At 48.2% G+C, this 27860-nt stretch overlaps 1 protein-coding gene across 2 annotated transcripts in view; it reads left to right on the top strand.

The window, feature by feature from the left end:
* Positions 1-27860, top strand: part of FRMD4A (FERM domain containing 4A) — a 231693-nt gene that overhangs the window by 183721 nt on the left and 20112 nt on the right. For both annotated transcript variants that reach the window (XM_065637321.1, XM_065637330.1), the window contains exons 12-15: positions 5164-5240; positions 9081-9219; positions 15531-15672; positions 24477-24610. In XM_065637321.1, the coding sequence (XP_065493393.1) occupies positions 5164-5240; positions 9081-9219; positions 15531-15672; positions 24477-24610 (492 nt within the window). The remainder of the gene's footprint in view (positions 1-5163; positions 5241-9080; positions 9220-15530; positions 15673-24476; positions 24611-27860) is intronic.

Genomic DNA, 27860 nt, shown 5'->3' with positions numbered 1-27860 from the left:
CACTGAGTAACCTTATTCTGCTTGTGCCCCGTCTTAATAGACCCAATGCAAAATGGTTCACACTGTGTTCCCAGGCAGAAGACAGTATCAGGGACCCAGTACCTCAACCCCAGGATGGAGAAGCTGAGAATTGCTCCAAAAGGTACTATTTGGGTATGTTTCTCTAGGAACCATAATCCAGAGAGCACTATGTACCAACGACCAGTGCTGCCCTTCAGCAATTCTCTGTCCTGTCCCTGAGCTCCAGGACAACACAGGAGCCAACAACAGCCTCATTACTGCCAGGGGTTCCCAAATGTAGGGCATGGTCCCTCCACTGAATACTCAGGCAAGGCTTCCCGAGCACAAAGGGACAGAGCACGACTCAGGTCCCCACACCTCAGCGAAGTCCAGGTCACCCAGGACATGAGTGACTAAGCCAGAAACACTCCCCTACATTTCATTCACAAAAAACTCTCCCTTCTTTATCAGGAGCCTCTGGCATTTTTCAAATGTTCTTACATTGACCCTACCTCCTGTTGTGTGCAAACTCCACGGCACTGGCCCCACAGTCAATAAAAATGGTAAAAACCTTCCTCAGATTCACATGGCTCAAATGGATGCAGATCCCTGGGCCTCCTATCCTCTGGGCTCAGCTTAATTAGGGAGCAGCCAGCAAACCACAAGTGTGTTCACAAAAGAAGCTTGCATCTGAAGGGCTTTGACTGCAGCTCTTTGTAACTAGTCACAAACATCTGGTGCCTGGCAAGCTCACCTGCCTCTTGGAAGGGGTTTCCAATGAGAAAATTCCTGTAGTTTGCACCTGAATTCTCTGCAGTGCACCATGCGCAACTCACATCTCTCCCCTGGCTCCTCTTCTAGGCTGCCAGATTTGCAGAAAAGCCATTTTTGGCACTGGCTTCCCCACCACAGCCTCCCCACCTACCCCAGCATATTTGAAAGAGTACACATGGTCCGACAGGGAACAATTATTCCCTTGAATGTTTGCATGTTGATAAGCAGTCTTGCAAATTCAAGTGAGGGCATTGTTTCCAGTTTTATTGGCAGAATGCAACAGAGCCCACAGTGGGGACAGTCCCCCCGGAGAAGGCAGGAATAAGGGTAATTCTTTTCTTCTTTTTAAGTACCCCTTTCCATTTCACATGCACGCATCAATGTGCAGCTGTGCTCAAAAGCCAGTCTCAGGGAGACTTCCTTAAGTATCTAGTGAAGATTAAATGATCTCATGTGCAGCCTGTAATGATGGCCACTACCAAAAATTGTTCCCATCTGAAGCTGCCTAGTGCTGCATGATCCCAAATAGGCTGCTAACCTCAGAAGAGATCCCAGCAGGCAAACCACCACATCACAGAAGCTCACCCCACCGCAAGCACCACTAATTATCCCCTTGTCTGTGGGCTCTGAGTGAAGGCAGCTACTAAACGGCAGAGGAACTGTGCTCTCAGCTTGTACTTCTGAGTTACTTTAGTCTCCTAAGCCTCATGTCCAGCATGCTTGGGAAGATGCTGTCGAGTCCCTGCTATGAGGTACCTTTTGTCTGATGAAAGTCGGTATGCCCCTAATACAACACCAGAAAAAGCCAATATGAATTGTCCCACGCAGAAGGGCAGGTGTTGGATTCAGCCCTGAAAATCAAAAGGGCCTATAAGAAAGATGGGGACAGACTTTTTAACAAGGCCTGTTGCAATAGGGCAAGGCGTAGTGGTTTTAAACTAAAAGAGGGGAGATTCAGGCTAGACATGAGAAAGAATTTTTTTACAATGAGGGTGGTAAAACCCTTGCCCAGGTTGCCCAGAGAGGTGGTGGATGCCCCATCCCTGGACGGGGCTCTGAGCAACCTGATCTGGGTGAAGATGTCCCTGCTCATGGCAGGGGGGTTGGACTGGATAAGCTGTGAAGGTCCCTTCCAACCCAAACTATTCTATGATTCTATGGTCAACCAAAGGCAATCATAAGCCAAATAACCCAAAACCAGACCCAGCCTCAGCGTAGGAAGAGGCAAACCAGCTATGAACAGAGATGCTTTGACTCAAACTAGCCCCAAACCAGCACTCATCTGTTGTCGCTGCATTTCCACAAGACCCTGTTGAAATTATGACCAGTCCCTGCTGTGGCTCATATTCCCCAGTGAAGGTTGCAAGCACCAGTGTGGTAAAAGCATCTTGATGGGTAAAAATTACGTTTCCATTCAAGAAGATGCACTAATGGCACCTCATGCATCTGTCACTGAATTAACAACATCAATTTGAAACCATATGTAAGCTGGGCAACTGGTGAAGGGAACAGCTTGCTTACATTAGGAGGTCTGGCTGAAGGGAGACCTTAGGCTTTGTTTCTCCTGAGGGGTTGTGATCAGCTAACAGGAAAGCAGATACTTTCTTGTGGGTATTCAGATTTTTGTAGATTGAATTCCTTATGGATAGAGACCTCTCAGATCAACGTGGGCAAAAAGAGTGGGAGGCTGCAGAATAATATTTGGGGAGCAAAGGGAGAGCGGTTACAGCAATGGTGAAATGCACGTGTATGTTCTGGAGAGCAGGGCTATGGAAAAAAGACACAAATTCAGGTTGTGGGGTCGCTTTCACCCCCTCCCTCCCAAGAGTTTGGATTTGCCTCCTTCTGCACCCTGCCAAGAAAAATGAAGAAACTCAATATAAAAGTGCAGTGATCTGGGAAGCTGCTTCAGTGCCCAAAATGCAGGTGTCTAATGCCATTTTAGGATTTGCTGGGGATTCAAGACATCTGCATGGGGCTGGCAGACACGGCACCAGCCCTACGGCAGCAGCCCAGGCCAGGCAGGATACCCCGGAGCATGGAAAACAGCACCGAATTGGGTCATCTGAACAGTTCCCCCAGAGCCCTGCGTGTTTGGACAGTTGGAGTTTATCCTCGAAGGGAAACGGTGCTGCAGTTAACGAACTGAGCACTGTGAGGTTTGGTAGCAGAGAGGATAAAATAGGAAAGGATTGGAGCACAGGGGACAGTCCAGCAGAGTCTGAGGGAGGAGGATGGGGAGGAGAGCGGCTGCCAACAGCTCGGAAAAGGGTTTCAAATTCCTTCTGCGCCGCACCAAAGTTTAGTCGTAAATGACAATGGGAGACCCAGGGACAGAGGGATATTTTCTGAAGGGTGTGATCTGTTGTTTTTTTTAAGACTCTTATGTGTTCCACATGTCTGAGTGCCTCCCAAACACGTCCTCTGCACATGTTGTGCGGCACGGACACGTTATCTTCCCCGCCTTGCGGACGGGCATCTGGAAGCAGGGAGGGGTGTTTTCAGCAGCCTACATGGCAGTCTCAGGCTTGACCCCTGTTGTTGTCAGTGGGAGTTTCAGCCCCAAACTTCCTTTTCGTGCCTTTGAAGCTCGGCTGCAGTGCGGGGCGCTTGCAGTGGAGACAGACTTCGTGTTCAGAGCTCAGCTCCCAGCTTAACCCTTTCACCCCATGTCTGTCCTCTCTTGGTGGGTAAAATACTGGGTATTTCTGTGCTCTGTTTGGTTATTATGACTTTCAGGCAGCAATTAATTTTTCTAATGGAGGAATAAAATAATCCTCTAAGGACAGTGTAACCCATCATTGCAAGCTTCCCATCCATCCTGACCCCCTTCCTCCCCTACCCTTCTGCGATGCAGACCTCCTTATCCCATCCTAGCTTCCAACATCCCTTACAGAAAAAGAAAACAAAATAAAATTCACACACAAAATGAAACAAACCTCCTGGCTAGAAACTTTTACAAACACAAATATTTTCAGTTTTGCTGCACCTGAAATATTAGCAAGAAGAAAATTTTGAGTCCTCCCCGTGGCTTGTTTTATTATCTAGATTTCAGCTCCATCAGCAGCTTAATCAGTGCAAATCAAATTACGCCTCCTGTTTACTTATCTCCAGAGCGCTGACACTGGCAAGCGGCTTATCTCGGAAAGGCAGGAGCCAGCGCCTTCCTTGGGGGTAGGACAGGAACTCCACAGAAGCTGCTCGTAGTGGGAGAGGGAGTTATAAATCAGGGAAGGCTCTGCTGGCTCTGCTCCCCAGCGAGGTTACTTGCTGGGGGCAGCACAGGGAAGCTGAAGCACAAGATGCCCAGGGGTTGGAAGCTGCCTCCTCCTTGTGGATTAGCAGCCTGGAAGCCAGGGTTTGAATTTTGGCTTACTCATTTGTAAAGAGGATCGGCGGTGGACCTGTCTGCGGCGGTGACAGTGAGGTGGTTTGCAGAGCTGACACGGTGGTTTGCAGTCATCGCGTCCTTCGTGCTGCTTCTGTGACCAGTTGTCCCACCTCCCTGGGAGGTGAGGGTCACTTCACAGCTGAGGTGTGGGTACAAGGACTGCGTGAGGGCATCATATGCTCCATGGGCAGGCAGCGACCCCTTGGCCTGTGCTGACACAGCCAGCAACCCAGGAGAGCTGAATTTCACTCCTGTGACCATGGGCAAGTCAGTTACCTGCTTCATGCCTCAGTTTCCCCCCTTGGTGATAGCGTTGGGCTTCGTCTACATAGTGCTTTGAGATGCCCCAGTGGGGCAGCCTGTAAAATGGAGGCAGGAATGTGACTTATTGCTGTGTTTCGTGCCGCCGGGAGCACGCTGCAGCCCTGGGCACCACCAACACGAGTGCGCCAGCGCCTGGGACAGATGAACTGACACTGCTTGGCTTATGATGGTGTGAAGTTGTACGTTGATTGCAGGCGTAAAAGCAGAGCTGGGTATCATACTTCAGTGGAGCGGTGCAAATTGCCCCTGTGGGGGTCTCTCCTCCCCAGCCAGACCCCTCCGAGGTCTGTGCTGCACACGCACGGCATCCGAGGGAAAGGCTGCTGTGCCAGCCACCCGCCCTCCAAGGAAAAAAGGCGGCTGAATCCCGGTTTTCCCGTGGCTTGCATGTGTTTAAACCGCACTTCTCCCTGGAAAGTGAAACCGGCTCCCTTCCCCGCCTGCCCCTCCGGCGGCACCGAGCCCGCCGCAGGCAGCGGGGGTCGGGCGGGAGGGCGCTGCCCGCCCCCGGGGCTGCCCCGCGGCTGCTGGGCGGGACGCGGGGCCGGGCCGGGGCGGAGCGGAGCGGAGCGGAGCGGGGCAGCCCCGCCGCGGCGCCGGGAGGAAGCGGAGCGGCGGGCAGGGCTGGGCGGGGGTTTGCGCGGAGCTGCCTCACCCCCTTCTTCTCTCCGCAGATCTTCCAATGGAGGCAGTTGGAGAACCTCTATTTCCGCGAGAAGAAGTTCTCAGTGGAGGTGCATGACCCGCGCAGGTGAGAGCCGAGACGAGCCGGGCTTTGCAGTGCCGAGCTGGGCTGAGCCATGCCGAGCCGGGCTTTGCAGTGCCGAGTTGGGCTGAGCCATGCCCAGCTCGACTGAGCCATGCTGCACCGTGCCAAGCCGGGTTTTGCAGTGCCGAGCCAATCTGAGCCATGCCCAGCTGGGCTGAGCCATGCTGAGCCGGGCTTTGCAGTGCCAAGCTGGGCTGAGCCATGCCAAACTGGGCTGAGCCATCCTGTGCCATGCCGAGCTGGGCTTTGCACTGCCGACCTGGGCTGAGCCATGCCCAGCTCGGCTAAGCCATGCCAAGACGGGCTTTGCACTGCCGACCCGGGCTGAGCCATGCCGAGCCAGGCTTTGCAGAGCCGAGCTTTGCAGTGCCGAGCCACGCTCCCACCACTGTACAGGGTTTGCAGCACTTAGTATCTGGGAATCCCGTAAGCAAAGGGCAGCGGGTACTGAGCCGAGGGCTGCCACTTCCTTCAGCGGCACATTTTGGGTTCAGGTAGGTGTTTTTGAGGATGTGTTTCCCCTCGACTCTTAGCGGTATTTTTTTTTTTTCCTTCCCTCTGTTTTGGCACCTTCTGAGCACCGGGGCTGTGCAGCTCCGGTGATCCAGCTGCAGTGCCGGCACCTCTGTGCGTGGAAGGGGGTTTACCTTGCCCCCGTGTTGCACTTGGAGCCCGCAGATGGCCGCCAGATTTTGTACTCACATGCTTCCTTGTAAATAAATATTCAGTAGTGCAACTGAAAGGAATGGCACGGTACCAGAGATTTACCAGCAGTCTGGATGAAAGCCCATCAGTCTTTTTGGCATAGGAGTCTTTTTTTTCTTACTTTACAGATCTAACGTGGGCGAGAGTGAATTCAAGTGCCTGTGTTGCATCTAATCAGTGTGTTCCGAACCCCGTGTTCGTTTGCGTTAGTGGGTGGTTATTGCAGACAGTGAACAGTGTGTACATTGCTCTGTAAGTTGTTCTCGTTAAAAGCAATGTCCCACTTGCAAAGTATGAATACGGCTGATGGAAACCAGCTCTCTTCCCAGACTGATTTGATGTGCTTCTTGTAGTACCGTATTTTGCTGATCGCTCAGCTGTGATCCTGTTTCACCCGTTTCCCGTGCCTATCTGTGTACGAATATATGTATTTTTATTTGGGGAATTTTGCATGCAGTTTCTGTACCTATTTGCCCTGATATGGACATAGTCACACCAACACAACAGTGCCAGTCTCCGTAGGTGCGTTTTGTTAAAGCAAAAACTGAGCAGAGCAGCTCGTACCATTCCGCAGCTCCAGGTCAGCAGAGCCTTGAAGCATCTGCTTAATATTAAGCATGTAAATAGTCGCATGAAACCTAGCAGAGCGAATTCCCGAAGTTGAGAATACGCTGGGAGATCTTCCAGCAGCAGGAGCTGGGGGTAGTGTGCTCCTTCCCTTGCCGAGCCTCCGGCAGCGGGTGAGGCGGCAGAAACGCGTGTTGCAGGCAACCAGCAGCCAGAAGCCCCTGAATGCCCAGGCTGGCCATTGCCTATAAGCAGCGATTCCAAGGAACAGACGGCAAATAGCTCTGGGAAGTTAAAATCATGATGATGTTTGCAACTCAGTACTATGCATGAAATGTGACCAAACGAAGGAACCTCTTCTGTCTTGTTTATATTTTGATGATAGAAATTACTGACACAGAACAGCTTCCGTTTTTTCTTCTGTTGTGCTGTTCCTCTGAATCAACACCAGGAGGACAAAACCCTGTCCCAGGTTGTCAGCCTGGTACTTTCTCGCTGCAAGGGAATTCGGTTGGTTGGTTTTCACATCCAGAGAGTACCACCAGTGTAAAGCAGCAAGGCACATTGCAGTGGTGTGGTGGGAACCCAGCTCTGGTCGTGGTCTCCCAGCCACATGGGATGGACTCCTGCGAGGAGTTTTTGGGCGTGTGGAGGCAGAGGAGTAGCCAACACACTGCTCCCTCCGCATTCCTCTCTGTGTAGCCAAACCAGAGCCTGAGTCAGCGAAGCCGCACTCGCAGAAGATCAAGCACAGCTCCGTGGTTGTGGCCAGGGCTGGGCAGCACAGTGTATGTTTTTAAGCCCTGCCTCTGCCCGTGGCTTCCTGTCCCAAACAAGCCATTTAACCTCTCTTCATCATGGTTACTTATCCCACAAAGGAGAGAAAGGATATGTTTTAAGGGGTATCAACGGGGTTAATTCGATAGCGCATGTGGCACATGTGGAGGGAAGTCATGGAAAAAGCACCCATGGCCCATCTCTCACAGGTCCCTGAAAGACAGTTGTGAAAAGTCCACAGCTCTAACCAGCTAAGTCTGCAGACTTTCTATCGGGGTCTGCAGTTTTGATGGGAAACATGAACAAATCCCAAAAAGAAAAAAAATTGGAAATCACTGCTTTTACGATGAGAAGATGAGTGTCTTGCAGAGTATGTTTCTGAGACTTCAAAACAAGTAACTGCGTTTGAACTGAATAGGATGACACCAGAATTAAGGCCTTAGCCCATGTTTGGGTGCCTTAATGGCTTAGCGCTTTATATACCGATGTGCTGCCATGGTTTGTGTCCCTTAAACCAACATAAAGCATCCAGAGTTGGATCCCCTCTCCAGCCTCAGCTTCAGGAGTACCTCCCAGCACAGCCTTGGTTCCCTGCCCAGTGACAGAGATCAGGCAGCCCAGCGCCCATCCTCACTAGGACCATCAGCTGCCGTCCTGCTGCATCCGTGGAGAGTTTTCTCACAAGAACAATACAACAGGACAAGGTCTTCTGCTCCAGTCACATGGAAAGGGCTCAGCCCAGGGTAACACTGAAACATGAGATCCCAGTTGTCTCAGACCATGTTTCTGTGCTGGTCTCTGTACCCGTGTTCACATTCATTTCATAATTCTACTCCACCGCAAGATTCTTCTTAACACACCAGAGAGGAGGACCTCCTTTATTTGGGGCTTCATAGATCAGTGGCTTGTTTTGCTCCAGCCAGTGCTACATCCCAGCACAGGGAGGGTTCTACAGACCAGGACACTGTGAGACTGGGCGTGCTGGTGTCAGGGGCTCTGCTGGTGTGGTTAGAGTTGAGGGGTGGGAAGGAATAATCAAGCAGTTTTGTACAGCTGTGAAAGCATGGGGAAACCTAAACTGTGTTTTTTGCTATTAATATTCGAGGACAATTGGGAGTCCCAGAAAGGAAACATTTGGCTCTTATTTTTCCTGTTTTTATATTCACTCCGCTAATCGCTGAGTAACATTCTTCTCTCCAGGGCACTAGGCAGACCTCCTCGAGCCTCACAACTCCCCTTTCCCATCCCACATGGCAAGTCTTGCTACCTCTGTTTACAAGTGGGGAAATCAAGATACCTGAAGAATTTCTCCCACATTCTCTAAACGATCCTGTGGATTTTTAGTTGTCACCTGGATCCTAATATTTGACAGTCACTATCCAAAGCCAGAGGTAGTGGAGGGTGTGCGGACTTGGCCTCAGGTGTCTCAGCATGTGATGAGACATGCTCTGGCATTGGTGACTCCCCTGGGACATGGAGCAGGTCAGCATCAGCTCAGCCAAACCCAGGAATACAGTCTGAACTGGACTAACTGGATGATCTTTACTGTTAGTCCTCCGGAACTTGCAAACTTGAGGAGTTATTTAAAGTAAATGCTGTCCTGGCTTGAGTAGCTACTTATTGCTGTTCTCTAAGCATTTTTTTCCCAGTAGCACAAGGGTGTGTGCAATAAAGACAGCAGTTTTTACTGTGAGATTTATGATAGGTTCTGCCACAGAAAACAATCTGAGGAGACCTTGGTGTAACCCCAGCTCATTCTTTTCTCTTCTCCAGGGCATCTGTGACCAGGAGGACTTTTGGGCATAGTGGCATCGCTGTGCACACGTGGTACGCCTGTCCAGCTCTAATAAAGTCTATCTGGGCTATGGCCATTAGTCAACACCAGTTCTACCTGGACAGAAAGCAGAGCAAGGTAAGCATGTTGGAGTTGGAAGTGCCTGTTGTGGTGGGTGATTCAGTTCTTCTCACTCTCCACGGTCTCAGCAAGGTCGAGTCCAGATGGTGGCTCTTTTCCTGTCCTCCCTTTCTACTTGAGGTCAAAAAACAAGGCAAATTGACTCTAAATATCTGCTGGCTTTGGCGAGACTGAGGGAATTTGTATCGAATTCATGTCTATGGGAGTGAGGATTGAGGGAAAGGTTGTACTGAACTGCGGCCAAATTGGAGGAGCTGAAGTTTACAGGCAGATATGGTCGTGTCCCTGTCTGGATGGTTTCCACATGTCTTCTGGTTCTTGAACTCTGTCATAAAGTTAGGGCAGCTTCCAATAACTGAGTTCAAAGTAGCTTCACACTGTACGCCTGTTTCTGAATCCTTCTTGCTGTTCCTTGCTTTTTACTATCATATTTTCCTAGAAATGAGGGGTAGGGGTATTATTTCTGTCTCCACACAGAATCTCAGAACAGAAGAAGGGGGACAGGATGCTGACAGCCTAGCCCTACAAGGAACTGTCTTGATCTGATGCTGCACAAAAGGCCGCTCAATACACAAAGGAAACCACCTTGAAACCAAAGGACTGTGTGCTCTCATTCTAATTCCTTTCATCAACAGTAATTTTAGGCATACCCAGAGCAGCAGGAGATCACTTTGATCACTTTGAGATCACTTTGAGACTTCTCATGCAGATGCCCCTCTCCCTGCAAGCACGCTGGTGTAAAATTTTACAAAGACAGTCTGTATTGAGTGGCTACCTTCTTATACAGCCTGCATTGCCCCCCATCTCTGGTGAGGTGGCAGGAATGGGCAGGGTGATATTCCTCCAAATATCTGAAACAACATCCTGCTGTTGTTGAAAGCAGTGTCCACATTTTCAGGCAGAAGCTGCTCCCTCCCTTGCAGAAGCCCTGGCTTATCAGGTCCCTTCATGAGCCATTTCAGCCCACTAAACTGGTGGAAAAAATATTTTTCCTGTTTTTCTTTGCTATGTTATTTTTCTGCCAGTTCAATGAATTGAATTGGCTTGCTGAAATTATGCGAAGGGCCACCAGTGTGCTATTAGTCCAGCTCACTCTAAATCCTCCTGACATTGCTGTCCCCACCATGATCTCTGTGACTTTATTGTAGAGTGGGTAGGACTTTTGGATGCCTTGGACAGAACACATGGTTAAACCCACTTTGGCCATGTCCCATCTAATGCAAAAAAACATGATTAATCATAGTTGCTGTGAGCTGTATTGAATTTAGGGGCATAACTAATTCCTCAGCCCTGCCTAAGTGCCAGCTGTGAGTATGGACAAAATTGCACGCTCACCTGATACCAGGTAATGCATTCCTGTCCCCCTGCTCTGCTCAGCAGCAGCAGGGCAATGCATAGCCCTCTCTGTTTTGCTCTCAACAAAACCAACTCTCCAAACAAACAGAAGTTGTTGGTTTTTTTTTTTTTTTACTTTTAGCCAGATGGATTTGCTGATCTAGCTGCAAGGTATTTAGGTCACAAGCAACCAACAAACAAAAGGAGATTCCCCCCCTCCTCCCATTTCTTTGGTAAGAAACTGGGTCTCTTAAATGCCCAGGACTTCCCTTCAGTGCCTTCTTTTGTTGTTGGCAGATTGTGTTTCAATCTGATCTCCCCTCTCTCACACTCCTACGGACAGCACCACCCACCAGCCCTCGTCCGTCAACCTGTCATGTCTGTGACCATGTCAGTGTGCTTTGTCACAATAATCCCAGTGGTCACACTGAGGCTTTGAAGTTAAGGCATACAAATATTTTTGTCCCTTTCTCTTAAGGGAGCTGGTATCTTAGTCTGTTGTCCTTGTCTTTGACGTGACACTGTCAAGATTGATAGATTCATCAATTTTAATTGGTCAGTTCATTTCGCCGTGCTGGTCACTTCAGGACGCTGTACTCATGTGCGCTTTGCTTTTGAAAATGAGTAAAACATACTCCAGAGTAGGGTGATGTGAAATGTCTTTGTTTCAGCTCTCAAGGATGTAGACAAACATTTATTTGAGTTTCGGGACGCATGAGTTCACACCCCCTTAAATCTCAGTCCCCACTTCAGTTGAATCCCCATCTTCAAAGCAAAACTTAGATATTCTCTCCTTTCATGTTAAAATTTGGCATTTCGTATGTTGACAAAAGAAAGAAAAATAAAAACAAGCTTAGAAGAAACAGACTGCTAGAGATGACTGCAATTGATGACACTAGAGTGATGTTGATAAAATGGCAGGAGATATGACATAGTGATAAAGCAAGCCTGAACTCCTTCCTCCTCACATAACTGGGCACCAGTTGCGTCTGAACCTTCTGCACAGCTCCACTGGAAAAAGCCCTTTCACTTGATTTTAAAAAGAAATAAAATCAGCTTTGTCTGGATTTTGACCCTTTTGTAAAGAAGTGAGGTCCCAGCCTTCTTTGCAGCCTCACTCCGTGTTGAACTCCTGCCAGCTCGCTGAGTTCCCAGCGTCTCGCTCCCCGCTGATCTGTCTCTCTCTCCCTGCAATCGAAGCGTAACGTGGAGACTGAAAAGATCCCCAGCTTTCCGAGTGAACATGTCAGTGTGCAGAACTCCTGTCAGCTTCCCTTTTTTTCAGGAGACAGAGGCAGCAGGACTTGAAGGCACATCTTTGCTCTGTTGACTGCACCAAGTCAATCAAGCACTTGTCCTAGAAGCCTTGAGAAATCCCTTTTAGTGGGAATTTCCAACAGCACATTCCTCCAAGCATGAGGCTTTTTGGCGGAATGAACCGGAAGAAAATAGGCCAGGGATTTCTAAAAAATCACCTGCAGCACAGCCCCATCACTGCAAGCAAGAGGGATAAATTCATCCCTCTTATCCATCTACTTTTGCATTTCACTGATGGATTTTTCTTCACCCTCTGACCCTGTCAGAACAGCACCAGGGATCAGTTTGGCCCCGTGCTTCAAAATGACTCATGAATGAGCCAGTCTACCTCCATGTAAATGAGACTTGGCAGCTCTACGCTAAGTGCTTTAAAATTTTTGAGCCTGGAGGGATGCAGGGCCTGGGGGAGCGCTAATGGGGTGTAATCTAGCTCTCTGCTATTGTGCTGTCAGTACCAAGTCTAGGCCAGGCCTTGTGCTGGCTGCTGCTCAGTGGCCTGTATGAAATGAGCTGTTGGTCTGATTCCTGCTGCTGATGAGCAGCCGTCCAAAGCACAAGACCACCCAATGCTGATTGGCATTGCTGGAGGCAGCAGGGCTTGAGCAGCATGGCAAATTAACCCCACTGCTTTCAGGAGATGCTTCATCCCAACTGTTCAGAGCAAGGCACCATTAGCACAACTGCGGTCGGATCTAAAACCTTCACCTGGTGGCTTTAGCAGGTTTGGATTGCACCCTCTGTGGAGGAAGATCATTCTGCCCTGCTGATCCCCTATCTGCTCTCTTCTGTTTTTTCCTCCCTCCTGGCTCCAGGGATGCCAGGCTACGGTCTTACGGTATTTTTTCATCTGTAGGACATGCTTCCAGCTGCTGCTGGCTTGGCGTGCTGGCCAGGACTGCAGCCTCCAGCTGCATTGCCTTCCTTCAGCCTTTTGGTTGGTGCCTAGTCAAACAGGTAGGGCCAGAGTGTGCTCTAATTTGCAGTCTGAACATGAGTGGAAATAAACTACAGGGCTTCTCGCTGTAACTATCCTACAAATACAGGAAAACCACTGCCTCGCAGAACGGGACCGCAGGATCTGCCTGTGCAGACTTGGGGTTTGCACCTCTCCTAGACATCTGCTGTGAGGACTCAGTATATTGGGTTAGGCAGATACTGCGTTTGGCTGTTCCTGTGGTATATATACCTTTTATATAAATAACCTTACATATATGTAGGGTCATACAGCGTGTATGCACCTGCAGGGGATAAATCACCAAATAGCACGTTGCAGCAAGACACCAGTTTGTGTTCAGGCTCCTTGTCAAAACTCAAGTAGCAGGAAATATCATTAGATAAAAGCAGGGACCTTCCTCTTCACCCAGAACTAACCTTCCAGAGCTCTTTGGAGAACATCTTTCACAAGCCTTGTTTCTGACCAGGAACCTCAGATCCAAGAAGCTAAAAGAGTGCTATCCTTCTACCGGGGCTGAGTTTGCAGAGGAGCTGCTAGAAATGAGGGGTGTCTGACTGGTTGTAGCATTGGTTTAAGAGGATCAGTACTGATTGCCTGATTTTCTCTGACATCTTGGCAGGTAGTTCAGCCTCTGCACTCAAATAAGTGAGTGCACACACCCTGTTCTTGGGGTTGTTGTGGAAATAGTCTTGTGAGGCATTTGAGTACCTCTGAATGGTAATGACAGAGGCTATAAATACCCAAGGATATTAAATTATCATAATACTTCTGAGAGTGTATTCAGTATGAGGCTCTCCCAGTGCTGTCTTCATTCTATGTCTTAAATTAATCTTTAAAGTATAGTGTGCAACAGGGAGACTTTTTACTTCCTTTTTTATTTCATTGACGTGCAAACAGGCAGAGAATCGCTAAGATTTAACCATAAGTGTCTTTCCCAGAGCTCCACATCAAATCAGTAACAGAGCTAAGAGTGAAGCTCAGCGTGGTGAGCATTCAGCCATCAGTTCAGCCTTAGTTCTTGTTAAAATGATTTCTGCTTCCCGAGGATGTGAAATAACTCTGAAAATCCCATCATGGCAAGTGTTCCTTCTGGTCTCATCTCATGTTAGTTCCAGTGGGAACAGGTCACACCCTGGATGTCAATCAGCTTCTGATTTGTGAGCACTGTAATGATGTGTCCACCCCCTGAACTGTACAACGAGGGCTGAAAGTCTCTTCTGGCCTTGAGGAGGTGCAGAGGTGAATGCTCAGGTGAACTGGGGCTTCACCATCTTCTTGAACAAAAGTCTTTATGCGGCTGGAGAGCCTCAGCACAATGTCCCAACAACTGCCTGGGTTCTGGGAAATAGAAATTGCTGGTCAGTGAGTCCGGGCTAATTGAAGCTCAGCAACACAAGACTTGTGACAATTTGGGTGATGAGCTGAGCTCCAAACTCTCTCCGTCCATGACTGAGGAGCCCAGATGAGAGTCAGCGAGCAAGAAGCTGGTTCCAGGTCAGAGATCAAATAGCAGCCGTCGTTGTGTGCCATGTTACAGACAGCGAGCTTCTTGGTTGTCAGGCTTCTCCTTGTTAGCATGGCTTGTTACCTGAGGCAAATTCAACAAGCAATACATAAAATAGATTTTAGAGTATAAGCATTAGTTCAGAAGAGGCAGGAGGAAATTTTCCATGTGGACAGATTATTCCACAATGGCTTAATGAAAAGTTTCCTTATGTTTTTTTTTTTCTGAAGTGCTTGGAGATAACCCAGTCAGAAATGAGAGGGAGGACTCGGGAGGCTTTGGGGTTGTCCTGGTCTGGCCGCTGCTATTTCAAGGTGATCTTAAGGCTGTACTGGTCACAAAAAGGAGAAAGGATGACATCTTAGGAAGTCAACTCTTTCCCTCTTAACATAAGAGGAAGACTAGATGATCATTGGATGTCTGTTCCAATGGAAATATTCTATTCTATTCTATTCTATTCTATTCTATTCTATTCTATTCTATTCTATTCTATTCTATTCTATTCTATTCTATTCTATTTTGTTCCATTCTATACGTTCACTTTCCCTGGAGGTGCCTTGGTTGTTGACATTTGGTGGTGTACAATGAGTGACGCCTTGCTCTAGTGTGGCCAGTTACTGAGCTGGGGCTGGCTGTTGTTTCATGCTGGAGTAACGTTAATGCTTTGAAGAGATCCCTCACAGTAGTGATATTGTATGCAGCTTGTTAGTCTGGACCATAACCTGAACATGTTTTCCTGACAGTATTTTCTTCCAGCTTCTCATGACAGCCCATTTAAGCCAGGTCCTCACTGTGCCTTGGTCCAGAGCTCACTGCAGATTTGGAAAGGCTCCTCCTGGCTTCCTTTAGATGCTAGAGATGGTCTTTAGCCTTTGGGCTTTGCAGTTTATTGTGTTGGCATTTCTGAAGATTTCTTATTGTATGTGGTAACACAGTGACTCCATACATTGTTTAAGAGGGAAAAATGTGCATGGCAAAGCAGAGAAAATAGTAAACACCAGGAAGCAATGCCCGAATTGTACCCACTTAAGAATGTAAAAAGTGCAGCAGTGAATACTGTGCTAGATTGCTTCTATTCTTGTAAAACAATCCCAGTTTGCTGTGGAGGCTTGTTTCCTGCCACAACAAAAGGACTTTTTCCTTCTGTGAGCTTTAAAGAAGCGCTGGATCATTAATGACTCCTGTGTCCATGTCTAGTCCAAGATTCATGCTGCAAGAAGCCTGAGTGAGATTGCGATTGACCTGACCGAAACTGGAACACTCAAGACCTCAAAGCTGGCCAACATGGGGAGTAAAGGCAAAATTATCAGCGGCAGCAGCGGGAGTCTTCTGTCATCAGGTAGGTCCTTTATCCTGTAACTGGAGAGAATTTGGTGGGAAGGGCCGTGGCCGTGGTATAATGGGGAGCAGCCAGAAACTGCACTGCAGAAATGGAAGTCACTTCCCTTTAGCCTTTCTGTCCGTCCAGGTGTCAGTCTGTCTCTCAGCACGTTGCCCCACAAACAACACAGGCAGCAGCTTCCCCCTCTCTCATTACCGCTGCTCTTTTCCTCTTTGGCCCCAGGATGTCATCTCCAACCTCTCACTTCCCAGCTGAGACCTGGTCTCTCTTCACAGTTTCTGCCATTCCCCTGGGCACCCAGCTCATCCCTAGGCAGATGTGTTTGTGAAGGAGCCCCCAGCCAGCAGTGATCGTAGAGTCATTTTGGTTCGAAGAGACCCTTAAGATCATCGAGTCCAACATTAACCTAACTCTAGCATTAAACCGTGTCCCTAGGCACCTCATCTATACGTCTTTTAAACCCCTCCATGGATGGTGACTCCACCACTTCCCTGGGCAGCCTGTTCCAATGCTTCACAACCCTCTCCATGAAGAAATGTTTCCTAATATCCAATCTAAACCTCCCAGGCACAACTTCAGGCCGTTTCCTCTTGTCCTATCACTTGTTACTTGAGAGAAGAGACCAACACCCTCCATACTATACCCTCCTTTCAGGCAGTTGCAGAGAGTGAGAATGTCTCCCCTCAGCCTCCTTTTCTCCAGGCTAAACACCCCCAGGTCCCTCAGCTGCTCCAGACCCCTCACCGGCCTCCAGACCCCTCACCAGCCTCACCAGTGATGAAGCAGTCAATCAGTGCAGCTCAATGGGGAAATTAAGGCTGGGAATTAGTGATGTTCCTCAGCAGTGTTGAGGCAGGGTGGCTTCTTCACAGAGTGCACATCTGTCTTCACTCTCTGTTACTGGAATTTACCTGGTGTCCCAAGCTCGAAAGAACTATTCCCTAGCACTCCACCATACTAGTGTGGGGACCTATAGGTTTCCTTCTGTGGCTTAGAGCACCTTCCTGTTATGAGGAAGACATAATCTGTGAAAAAAAAACAGGAGAAACTGACATACAGGAGAGCTAGAGCACCAGAAGAGAAGGACCAGGGAAGAGGATTCAGGAACTTGTCTGTATTTCTTTGAAACTCTTCTGTCAGTGTGAAGGTGGCGAGCTGTGTGTAAAACAGTGCTAAATGTCACTGCAGGAGCAAAGCAAGGATTGATAGTTTGCAAAGAGCTTGAAGGTGCTCGGATGAGAAGCTCGTCAGGAGGTCAAAGTTGCTGGCATCACTAGAATTACCAGTTCCAGTCAATTAAATGCCCTCTGTTAAATGTCACGTCAAGTTATCAAAACCCATTGTTTTGAGATGTGTAACACCAGAGAATAACCTTCTTGTGCTTGACAAGGGAGGAGTCCATCTAAGAACACACATGCTTTAAAACTGAACCTACACTGGTGGAGTAGATCAGCTTTGCATTACTGCATCCTTCAAGTCTCTTAAAAGCCACCCTCACCTGCCTGGAAAATGTCCAGCAAGGGGTTAAAACGTGAAATACAGAGCTCCAGAACAGCCTTCTGTGCAATTCCTTGCCTTGCCTGCAGAGATGCCTTTCTGCTCCTTAGGTCTTCCTGACAAAGTAAACAATCCGCGTCTGTGCCTCCCATCGCTTAGGGAGTTGCAGTAGCCGAGCAGCTCCCAGGCTGGTGTCAGGTTGTTGGAGCTCTTTGTTTGGCATTTTTTCCGGCTCTCTCGCTGGAAAGTAAATAAAGTTAAGTACCCCAAGGAAGTTCTTAAGGTCTTTCCAAGATCTCAGCCTCCTGGGCACCATTCCCAAATTTGTGAGAGCTACTTGGTAGTAATCCTGTTTTCACGTTAATATGCCGACTTTTTGCCTTCCTGGAAAAAAACATGGGTGTCTGCTTCTGCTCTCACACTGAGAGAGCAGCAACCAGGTGAAAGCCAGCAGAAAATCAGGCCCAGAAGAGCTCCTGTAGGGCCAGCATCTTTCAGGGTGATGTGGATGGGAATCCCAAACTGGGAGCTGCCAATGCTTTTATTTCTGTGGTTTTTTTGCTCCCTGCTGAAATCCCTTCTGCCTGAGTGTGGTGTTTGCAGACTCAGCCAAGTTGCACTAGTGACTAGAGCCGTGCAAACTTCATTGACCAGGTGAGTCATTTCTTTAGGTGGAGCAGGTGGATCAGTCTACCTGGACACCTACGTAGGACTGGGTGAACCTCTGTTTTGGTTGAGGTGCTGCTGGTGGGCCAGGCGAGCGTGGCTCCCTCCAGCTGCCTGTGTTCAGCGCTGTCTTTAGGTCCTACCAGCCATGAGAACAGGACTCTTCCCAAAACATTAAGGAGACCTATGGGGTTTGCTGCTGTTGTGTGCCTTCAAGCAGCTACAGGCAGCTGCAAGGAATTATAGGGAGAAGATATCTGGCAGAGGACAGAGAGCAGGACATTGGAGACCCTGGATTGCTTCCACACAGTCACGCAGATCCCTCTGCTGCAAGAGCCCCTTCCCTCGAGCCCGGCTGGCAGAGGTGACCCAGCCCTGTCCCGCTGAACAGGAGGGGACATTTGCTGCCTGTCCCACTGGGCACAGCCACCAGCTCCGTCCCAGCATTTGTGTTTCCTCCCATTGTGCTGAAGATTATCGGCGCACAGTCACAACAATGATGGGTTATCGCGGCACAGCCTGCGTGCTGGAGACAATAAGTGCAAATGATTAAGTGGCCACAGTAGATTTCCAGGCTATAAATACCCCGAGTGACTCGATATCATAAGGACAAAACTGAATCTGTTTGTCTCCACTTCCCTACTGTTCTCTGTCCTTTTTTCTTGGAAATTACTTGTAGCCATTTCCTCTCTTCATCTCACTCCTCCTCACTGTCAGTGCCACGAGGAGCATGCCGAAGCTGGCATGTCTCCCCTGGGTTTGCAGCAAGACTGCAAGGAAATATTTGTTGTTATTTCCAGCTGTCACACTGTCTGGCCAAGATCCTGCTCTGCAGCGTGAGGCAGTCGCTGCCCCACATCACGTACAGTCTTAAGACACAGCAGAGGGGGAGACGGAGTCTCATACTGGGGCAGGGACTTCCACGTGGTCACAGCAATTCAGAGCCAAAGCCTAAGCTCCTGCTTGTTTCCCAGGCCATCGATCTCAGTCTGGGTCCGCTGCACAGTTGGAAGTTTGATACCTGATGCTCCGAAGTCCATTTTTGCCAAGCTCATTCTTTAACGTTCATCCTCATTTGGGCTCTGAAGGGGACTCCCAAAACAGTGGGCTGCTGGGATTAAGCTCAGGGATCTTCTGCTCTGGATCTTTGGGCCATCCCCAGAAAACTAGGGCAAGATTTGTTCATGGATAAAAGCTCTGCTTTCACACCGCCTAATCTAAGCCAGCAGAGATAATTATCAGAGCAAAATCAACTTAGATCTAAGGTGGATTTTTCCCTTGGAGCGGTCTGTGCCCTAAAAGTTCTGCTGGTCTCCTGGCTAGCGAGGAGCCCCATTATTGCTGGGTTATTGTTGGACTGAACCCCAAACCACCTTCTTCATCTCAGTGGGAGAAACCACAGAGGAGCCCCTCTGCTTTAGCGCTGCAGACGTGTTCGAGGAGCCCCATTCCTTCATCAGCAGTGGATGTTTCCTGTGCAGGGGCCTGTTTATGTTCGAAAATGCCACGGCAGAGCCCAGCCAGCCAGTTCCCGGCCCCCACCACTCCATCCGGCAGGGCTGTCTCCCAGCCAGACCGCCCCGGCGGGTGTCGGAGCAGATAAACAGCACCCATACGGCCTCTGGCATGGCCCGCAAGCACGGGGACTGACGAAGATGAGTTGCCCAGCAGACATCTGAGCACATCCTGCACGGAGCAGCTCCAGCTGGGCTCCCGCACGCTGTGGAGGATATCCTATTTGTCTGGCAGAGACGAGAGATAGCGGCTGTCTGGGGTTTTGGCTGTTGTACACTGATATCCTAGTGTGGTGAGTCAGCCTGAGCTCTGGCATGGAGCAAGCGTGGGGGGACATCCCCTCCCTGCTCAGGGGACAGCCTGCCACGGGGACCTCAACCAAACGCCAGCGAGCTGGAACCAGCAGCCGGATGTAGCGTGAAAAGTTTGCCATATTTAGATGTGTTTTTCCTGGAGCAGGAGACTCACAAAATGACAAAGAGTTGCCTGGATGCTCTTGCCTCCCTGCTGCTCTGCCACCTTGTTGCATCTCCTTTCTCCTCACAGGTGCTAGCACCAAGCCTTGGCTCTATCTGCTGTTCAGCATCCCATCCGTCTTTCTCATTTATCCCTTTTCCAAGCTGACTCCACTCTACTAAAATAGGTGGAGCAAATGGAACAAACAGTGAGTAATTGCTAGGGCTTTTGTCTTCACAACAGTGCCACACGTTGCTGGTCTCATCTCTTTGACAAACTTTAAAAAAAAGCCTGTGATGGAGCTGACAACTGGTTGCCAGGAGCCCCTGCAGATCTGTGCAGGCACAGCACATCACTGTGGTCACATCCTTTCTGGGTGCGAGTCACTTGCTCCATGTCCCCATCAATATCACCAACACAGTTTGACATCACCAGTGTTGGAAGGATCAGAAACAGACGCCTTAGCACCGGTGAAGAAGCTCAGCCGTGAATTCTGCTGGAGGAGTGAGCTGGGCAGGGAAGACCACATTCTGCCCCCATTTCACACTTCGCATTCTCCTGAATGTCAGTGGATGGAGAAATCGCTCAGAGAGATCAAGTGTCAAGAAGCCGAGTAGCGTATCCACACCCTAATAGGGTATTAAGTGTGCGTTCAGGTCGCCAAGAGCTGTGTCCCATCCTGTATACTAGAGGAAAGGACATGTACAATTGCCTTGGCTTTGAAATTAAACCAGTAGCATCATCTCTAAAAGCAGGCCCCAACTCAGCAGGTTCTCAGTGCCCACCAGAGAGATGGCCCTGTGCTTGCTACCTGGTGTGTTTTCACAACCCTTTTTCTTTTAGGGACATGAAATGGTTGTGCAGAAGCATGTGCTAAAATGCAGAGTTTGGTAAATCTTTGCACAGCAAATGGGAAGGTGGCTGAATAATAATTTTCACAGAAAGGTTCAAAAGCTATACAGGGAAATTATATATTTCAGCAACATTTCTCCTGTTTACTGCATTAGGAATTAGCCCTAACTGTGGGAGATAAAATACCCGAGAAAGCCTCCCAGTGAACCATTTCTGTTGCAGCAGGAGTCTCTCATGTTAGGACTGATCTTTCAGGATGGATTTTTTTCTGTTGATGATCCCCTCTGGAAGGCACTGGGCAGCCATGACTCAGTGAGCATCATATTTAATAAGGCAGATTTAAGGTAGTATCTGCTTGATTGGTTTGGTTTGTGCTGGTCTTTGATTATTTTTTCCTTGTTTTTATGGTCTTTTGATTTGTTCAGACATTTTTGGGTCAATTGCTACTGGGTTTAGAAGTCAGTCTGTGGCCACAGTCTTGCTCGAGGCTGGATTAATACATATTTATAAATAAAGAGCCTCTAATGGAAGCTGTGGGCACCCCAGCAATACAAAGCACTGTTCTCTGCTCCTTTACAAGCATCTCACACGGGTGTGATTTCTCTTGACTGATCAAGTTTCCATTTGCTTTTTACTTGTGAGAACAAGCAGAGAATCCAACCCATAAAAATCTAATAATACACCCCAAAATAGTTCAGCTTTTAAATTAAAATATTTTTTTTTAAAAAGGCAGGTAGAACAGAATGGTCTCTGAAGGATAAACTTCAGGAAGGTCTGAAGAAATAAGTAAGTCCTACATTATGCTCAAAGGATCATCCAAGTCAGGTATGGTCAAGCTGAAAGATCTCAGCATTGCAAGAACTGAGTGGCCTGTCTCCTGGCCTTTGAACCCTTGCTGCGCTGGAGGAGTTTGTGATATACACTTGGAAAAGGTTAATTTGAACTGGTTCGTTAGTGCCAAGGAGTGGATGACTTTGGTTTCAGCAATAATCCCATTGCTTAAATCAGAACATGACAATGTGCTTCAAGATCTCCTCCAATTCAGTTGCTTTCTGGGAGGGGTGACAAAGATGGCAAAATGTGCGTTGAGTGGATGCTGCCACTGACCACGTCGGGGTTGAGCCCAGCGTGGTTCTCACACAGGGTGAGCACAGCTGGAGCAAACGCCGTGAATCGTCTGTGCTTGATGGGTCCATCTCAGCTCTGCCAGAAGCTGCTTATTTCCTTCTTGTCGGCACACCCCGAATCGGCTCAGGCGCCTGGCCAGGGCTGAGGCTCTTCATACGCTTTTAAATGTTTCAGCATCTATGTAGCTGCTGTGGCAACCCGCGGTGCAGAAAACCAATCGCTTTTAAAAATAAATCTGAGGCTGGTGTGGAGGTGGGGCACACGGAGAGGAAGGAAAGGAGAAGAGCAGTTGAAAGAAAAATGTAGGTCATTAAAGTTGTCCTAAAAGAGGGGAAAAAAAGGTAGAAACATCTGCTGGAATCATTAGCAACTTTTTAGCAGGGCTCAGCAGTTTGTGGGCAATTCAGTGAAGAAATTCAGCAGTTCAGCTTTTGTTAGTAACTGCTCACCAGGGTTACTATTAAGTATTACTAAATGCTAGAGAGAGCTTTCCCTGCCAGTGCAAACACCAGCCTCCTCTAGAAGATCCTGTCGAGTTCTTGCAGCGCAGATGTGTTTGCAGAATTGAGTTTTGTCGCCCTGTGAAAGCAAACCCAAATGAAATTAGGATGACTACGGCAGCTAAATGAGGATGACTACAGCAGCTAAACAAACACCTTACCATGAGGTTGTCCTTCTTTGCCTGATGATGCTTAACCTGGCTGACCTTTAGAGAGCCCTTTTTCCACCTCCTCCACTCCAGCAAGCCGAATAAAATGGGTAACAGGAGAGGGTGGCGTTTCACAGAATAAGTGACAGCTGTCTTCCTGTATGAAAACTGAAGAAAATAGTGGTGGAAAAGATCTGTGAGATTCTCTGCTCCCCCTGGGCCAGTGCAGACTGTTTCATGGCATGGGTTGCCTCAGTCCTCTTTCAGCTTTAACAGTCTGCTGGAATAGTAGCAATGAAAGATGAAGCTGAAAGCACAAATTTTACTCTGTTTTGCTGCCAAAACAAAGAATTGTTCCCAGGTTCCTGCCAGAGCTCTGTGGAACCACAGCAACATTTTCAGCCTCCTTGGGCTGAGTGTTTTCACTGCACGCTTGGAGGCCAAGCTGCAAATGCAGGTAGAAGCCCCTCTCACCCCATCCTACAGGTGAAACTCCACATTTGTCCCTTTGTATCTGACTCCTGCAGATAACAAAGTTCTGCTTTCTCTGTGCTGTTGCTCTAGAGGGGCAGGGGAGTCCCCCAGAGTAACCCTGGGACAGCAGGTGCTGAGACCACCGAGGAGCCACTGAGGATCAGGAGGAACCCCTCTGAAAGCATTGCCGAGTCAAAGGCTTTTCTGCCTTTAGGCATAAACCTACAGGACCCCACAAGAAGTCCCTACAAAGCACTGGGCACAATCCAGCTGTCTAAATGTAGCTGCCTGGTGCCATTTCAAGTGGGTTAGAGTATCCTCCTGCCAGTCCAAAAGAGTGTGGGTCTCACAGAGTCCTGTGTCATACCTGCCACCCCATGGAAGACATCTCAAATACCTTAGATCACCTAGACAATTCTGTTGAGGCAACAGATACCAGAACTCAGCTTTCCATAAACCTAAGGTGGATGCTTTGAACTACAGCTGGAGCTGAACAACATACATGAGTGAAAAACATGTAGAGGTAGCGTTTACTCTTTCTTCAGCTTGCTGTTCATCTCACAGTATGGCCATAACCTTTACGTCCTTACTCTGTGATGAAAGGATGCACTCAGCTTATGCAAAGAAGGTGATCGTCACGGAACAGTGACTTCACTGTGAACTCATCCCAGAGTCCAGAGATATATTAATGAGGGCAAATGCTAATATCATCCTGAAAAATCAGCTGCTCAAGTTGAGGACCCAAAAATGAATGCAATCAACATTGCCTCTTCTTTGAGATGCAAGATCTTGGATAGTAATTGATGCACCATCTCAAACCAAGATAAGATCAGGAACCCCATCAATAAGTTCCCCTAAAGATCTGAAGTTACAAAGGCTGTCATGATATCTGAGCAACAAAGTTGGACTTAATGCATGGACTTCTTCAGTGGAAGTCGCTGGGTAATTACCACTTGAAAAGTCAAGTCATATCAACATCCAGTTTAGATATCTTGACCTTCATCTTCACAAGAAACAGCTACTGTCCCAGAAGGACCTATGAGTTATTGTTGTTTTGGTGTGTTTTATGGGAATCTTGCTAGATAACTTTGTTCCATTACATTTTTTCGTAGAACAGGCACTACGTGGATTGAATTAAACATTTGCTAATGGGATAATTGCAGTTCTTAAGAAACAGGCTTTATTGCCAAATGGTTTCTCCTAGGCTGAATTTTCAAAAAATAAGTCCCCAGGGCTTCGTAAACTATTGTTATTTGCCATTGGGAACTTTCATGGGTATCGTATGTCTTCTTTTTTCCTAGGATCTTTAAATGAATATTTTTGTTGCTTTTATTTTTGTGTGTAATGACTACAAATGTCTTTGTGTGCCTCACTGTCCAATCTCTGTCTGTTAGCTTAAACATTAAGAATTTGCCATAAACAAACATGACTGGGTAACACCTGCTTCATGTCATAATCTGATTTCTTTTTGGAAGGACGGCATCCAGGCTTGGGTAAAATTACAAGCGCTCCAGATGTGTATTTTGCTGTCAGCTGGCCTAGTGAAATCATTGTTTATTGACAGGTTCCCAAGAGTCAGATAGTTCTCAGTCTGCCAAGAAAGACATGCTGGCTGCACTGAAATCCAGGCAAGAAGCTTTGGAAGAGACGCTGCGCCAACGCTTGGAAGAGCTGAAGAAACTGTGTCTTCGAGAAGCGGTAGGCAATGAACATTTTCTAACCTGTCACGCTTTGTTGCTTTCATTGTTCTAGCTTGCTCGTTGTTTGGAGGTTCTGTGGAGTCAGAAGAGATTCCTTCCACAGTCACCTCTTGCAAAGCTCATTGTACAGAGGCCTCAGGAAGGTCCAGCTCTTTCAACTCCAGATTGCGACATAACAGGACTTTTTCCCCAGAGAAAGGGAACCATGTCAGTTGGGAACACCATGTCAGTTGGGAACCTCATGTCAGTTGGGAACCCAGTTGGCTTGGAGCTTGGAAGGTGCTCAGCATCCATGACTGCTGTTTGAAATTGTGTATAAGATGCATTCAGATGGGCTTCTTATTGACTTTGGGAAAATGCAGCTACATAAATTCCATAGCAAGGCTGTCCTGTGTCCTGGTTCTCACTTCTCAAATGCTTTTGACTTAATTAGCGAAAAAAAAAAAACACACAAAAAACCAAGCTGATACACTTTTTTCTTGGAGCAGGCCTGACCTTACATGCTTTTCTTCTCCCAGCACATTCTTACGTGCAGCACACAAGGTCTCATCTGCTCTTTGTAGACTCACTCCATCCAACAAGCTCTGGCACTTCTGGAGAGGAATGGCAGTGTGGTGGACCTTGTGAAGAGGAACAATTGCGGTCATACCAAGACATGCAGGACAGCTCAGGAACTCGTAACCTTCCCACTCACTTGCCAGTTCATTCTTGAAGTACACAGGAGGCCAGTTTAGAGATCAATTTAATGTTTGGGGAAATCATAACACTGCTGCAGATGCGTGTGGAGATCAGCAGCAGTGTACGCTTGGGTCATTCAGCAATCCTCCTTTGTTCAGGAGCCCTGAAAATCTGAATTAAACAACAAATCCTGGTGTGTAACACAATAGGAAGCTGGTTGCAGACAATGGCGCTGAGATCTTCCAGTTGTTGCTTAATTTTTGATGTGTATCTCACCTTTGACAACATTGGGGAAATAGGTCACCGATTCAGCTCTCGTGGCACTTTGTTTTAATTAGTCTGTAGTTTTAACACCAACAAGAATAAGTTGTGGAGAACACCTCTCAACAAAGAAAGTCAGCAGAAATCTCTGCTGCTCCACTTCCCGTCCTTTACTCCACATGAGCAACCCTTTCCCACCTGGGAAGTCCTGGTTGACTTCAGCAAACAGCTCACGCTGATAAAAGTCACAGTTATGAGATTCAGTCTTGTAAGTCCATGGAGTACAGAGCTGAGATCATCTGCAGGAAGCAGTCACATGCTCTTCGGCGTGCATTGGACAAGATCTGGAGGGTTTTTCTTGCCCTGGAAGATTTTACCACCCTAAGGTGACGTCCTGCAGCAGCATACATGCAGGAGAAGATGTGCCTGTGCCCCAGTTGCAGGAGCTCCCAGCCCAGTGCCTTTGCTTTAACCCCAGCCCCATCTGTGGTGCAGCCTCAAGCACTTCAGGGGATGCAGGCAGAAGCTCCCTCTGGGGCATGGAGCCAGTGGTAAGAATCATAGAGTCACAGAATCATAGAATAGTTTGGGTTGGAAAGGACCCTCAAAGCTCATCCAGTCCAACCCCTGCCATGAGCAGGGACATCTTCACCCAGATCAGGTTGCTCAGAGCCCCGTCTAGCCTGGCCCTGAGTGTCTCCAGGGATGCAATATTTCCTTAAAATGCTGCAGCAAGGTCGGCCAGAGCCCATCTGTCAGCACCTTAAGAGCTGGTAGAAAGTGCTCATGCTTTCTGTAGATGATCCAAGAGAGGCAGTTGATGGACATTTGGAATCTAACCCTGTCTTGCAGCCCTACAGCTCATCCATCAGCAGCCTGCAGTTGGAAGTATTTCCTCTCAGGCTGCCCTTCGTCCTTTGTGCTTTGGCATGGGAATGGCCAAAACAGAGGGAGAAGGCAGAGAACCAGGAGATAAAAAAGGGTTAAAAGTGGGGGCATGATCAAATAAGCATGGCCAGAGCCATTCAGAATAGTGGCATCAGGTTACTTCGGGCCATCACTACTCCAGTTACTTATTAATTTAGATTACATTTCAGGACTGTGCCTGTGAATACTTTTCAGCTTATGGAGGCAGCATGGTAGCCCACATTAATTTTGTTCTGCTGCAGTCTTGGGCATTTTACAGAAGATATTAACTCTTTCCCCACTGCCCTGCTTCATATTAAGTTAGGGGTTCTAAAGAAAATATCCTTGTTTTCTTCAGGAAGGGATACAGGACTCTGTGTCTTGATGCATCCACTTAGAGCCACATGTCACTAGAAGGAACGTGTTACAGAATAAAAACTGAAATAACCCCACAGGGCTGGAGGAACGGTGCAGAATGGGACTCTGAGACATTTCAACAGCGCCTCTCGCAAAAGGGGGTTGCGCACATCAGCACAGAGCTGTGCCGCAAACCCATTTTGCTGGGAACTGCTTGATGGAAAGATTTGAAAAGGCCAGGTCCTTGTTTCCTAGTGACCTGAAAAGAGTAGAAAGAAAAACCCCATTAGGGAGTGGGGGGAGAGGCCAGGGCAGGCGGGGGGCCTGAGCTGCGCACTCGCATTAAGGTCAGCTCCTGTTCGGGAGGGATTCGAATGATTTAGGTTACTCTGCCAGCTGGATCCTCTCAAGGCTGATGCTAAAGAACACAAAAGCCTTTTGTCCTCCATGGAGAGACTTTTGAGTACAAGGAGTCGGGCTGTGCTCATAGTGAGGCTCCTGCCTTTTTCCATAGGCATTTGAATGCCTTCAATTCAGATATGTGTGACTGTATTGTGTAGTCCAGGGGGAAAAAAAAAAAAAAAAAAAAGACAAACAAACCACAAAACACAGCATTAACATTGGTATCGATGCTTACTGCTTCCTGTGTTCCCTATATTCCTCAGTTCTGTGGCTCTTGCTTCAGATTTTGAACAAATCTTTGCAAATGAACCCATCATTTTGACAAAGCATCATCTGCTATTGCTCCAAAGCTGCCAATGACATCACCAGGGTTTGGAAGGGGCTCTGATACATGAAGTGTTATCAGACAGGTAATGAGGTACCAGGCACTGCTTTTAGTGACCATTTTCGCTGCATTCCTCTCAGACACATCATGAATCAGGTGGGAATGTTTTCCTGTGCGGGTCATAACCTGCACGGCTGTTGCCAGCAGGGCTTTCTGACTCAGCAGACCCGCATCCTGCATGAAGGCTCTCGGATCTGCTCACTCTCCTCTCAGAAGCAGCTCCGCAGACAGCAGCTCTTCTTTCCTGCTCACCCTGTGG

The sequence above is a fragment of the Caloenas nicobarica genome, chromosome 1 (genome assembly GCF_036013445.1).
Source record: "Caloenas nicobarica isolate bCalNic1 chromosome 1, bCalNic1.hap1, whole genome shotgun sequence".
Taxonomy (NCBI): domain Eukaryota; kingdom Metazoa; phylum Chordata; class Aves; order Columbiformes; family Columbidae; genus Caloenas; species Caloenas nicobarica.
Note: the sequence above shows the minus strand (reverse complement) of the source record. Positions and strands in the feature narration are given on the sequence as shown.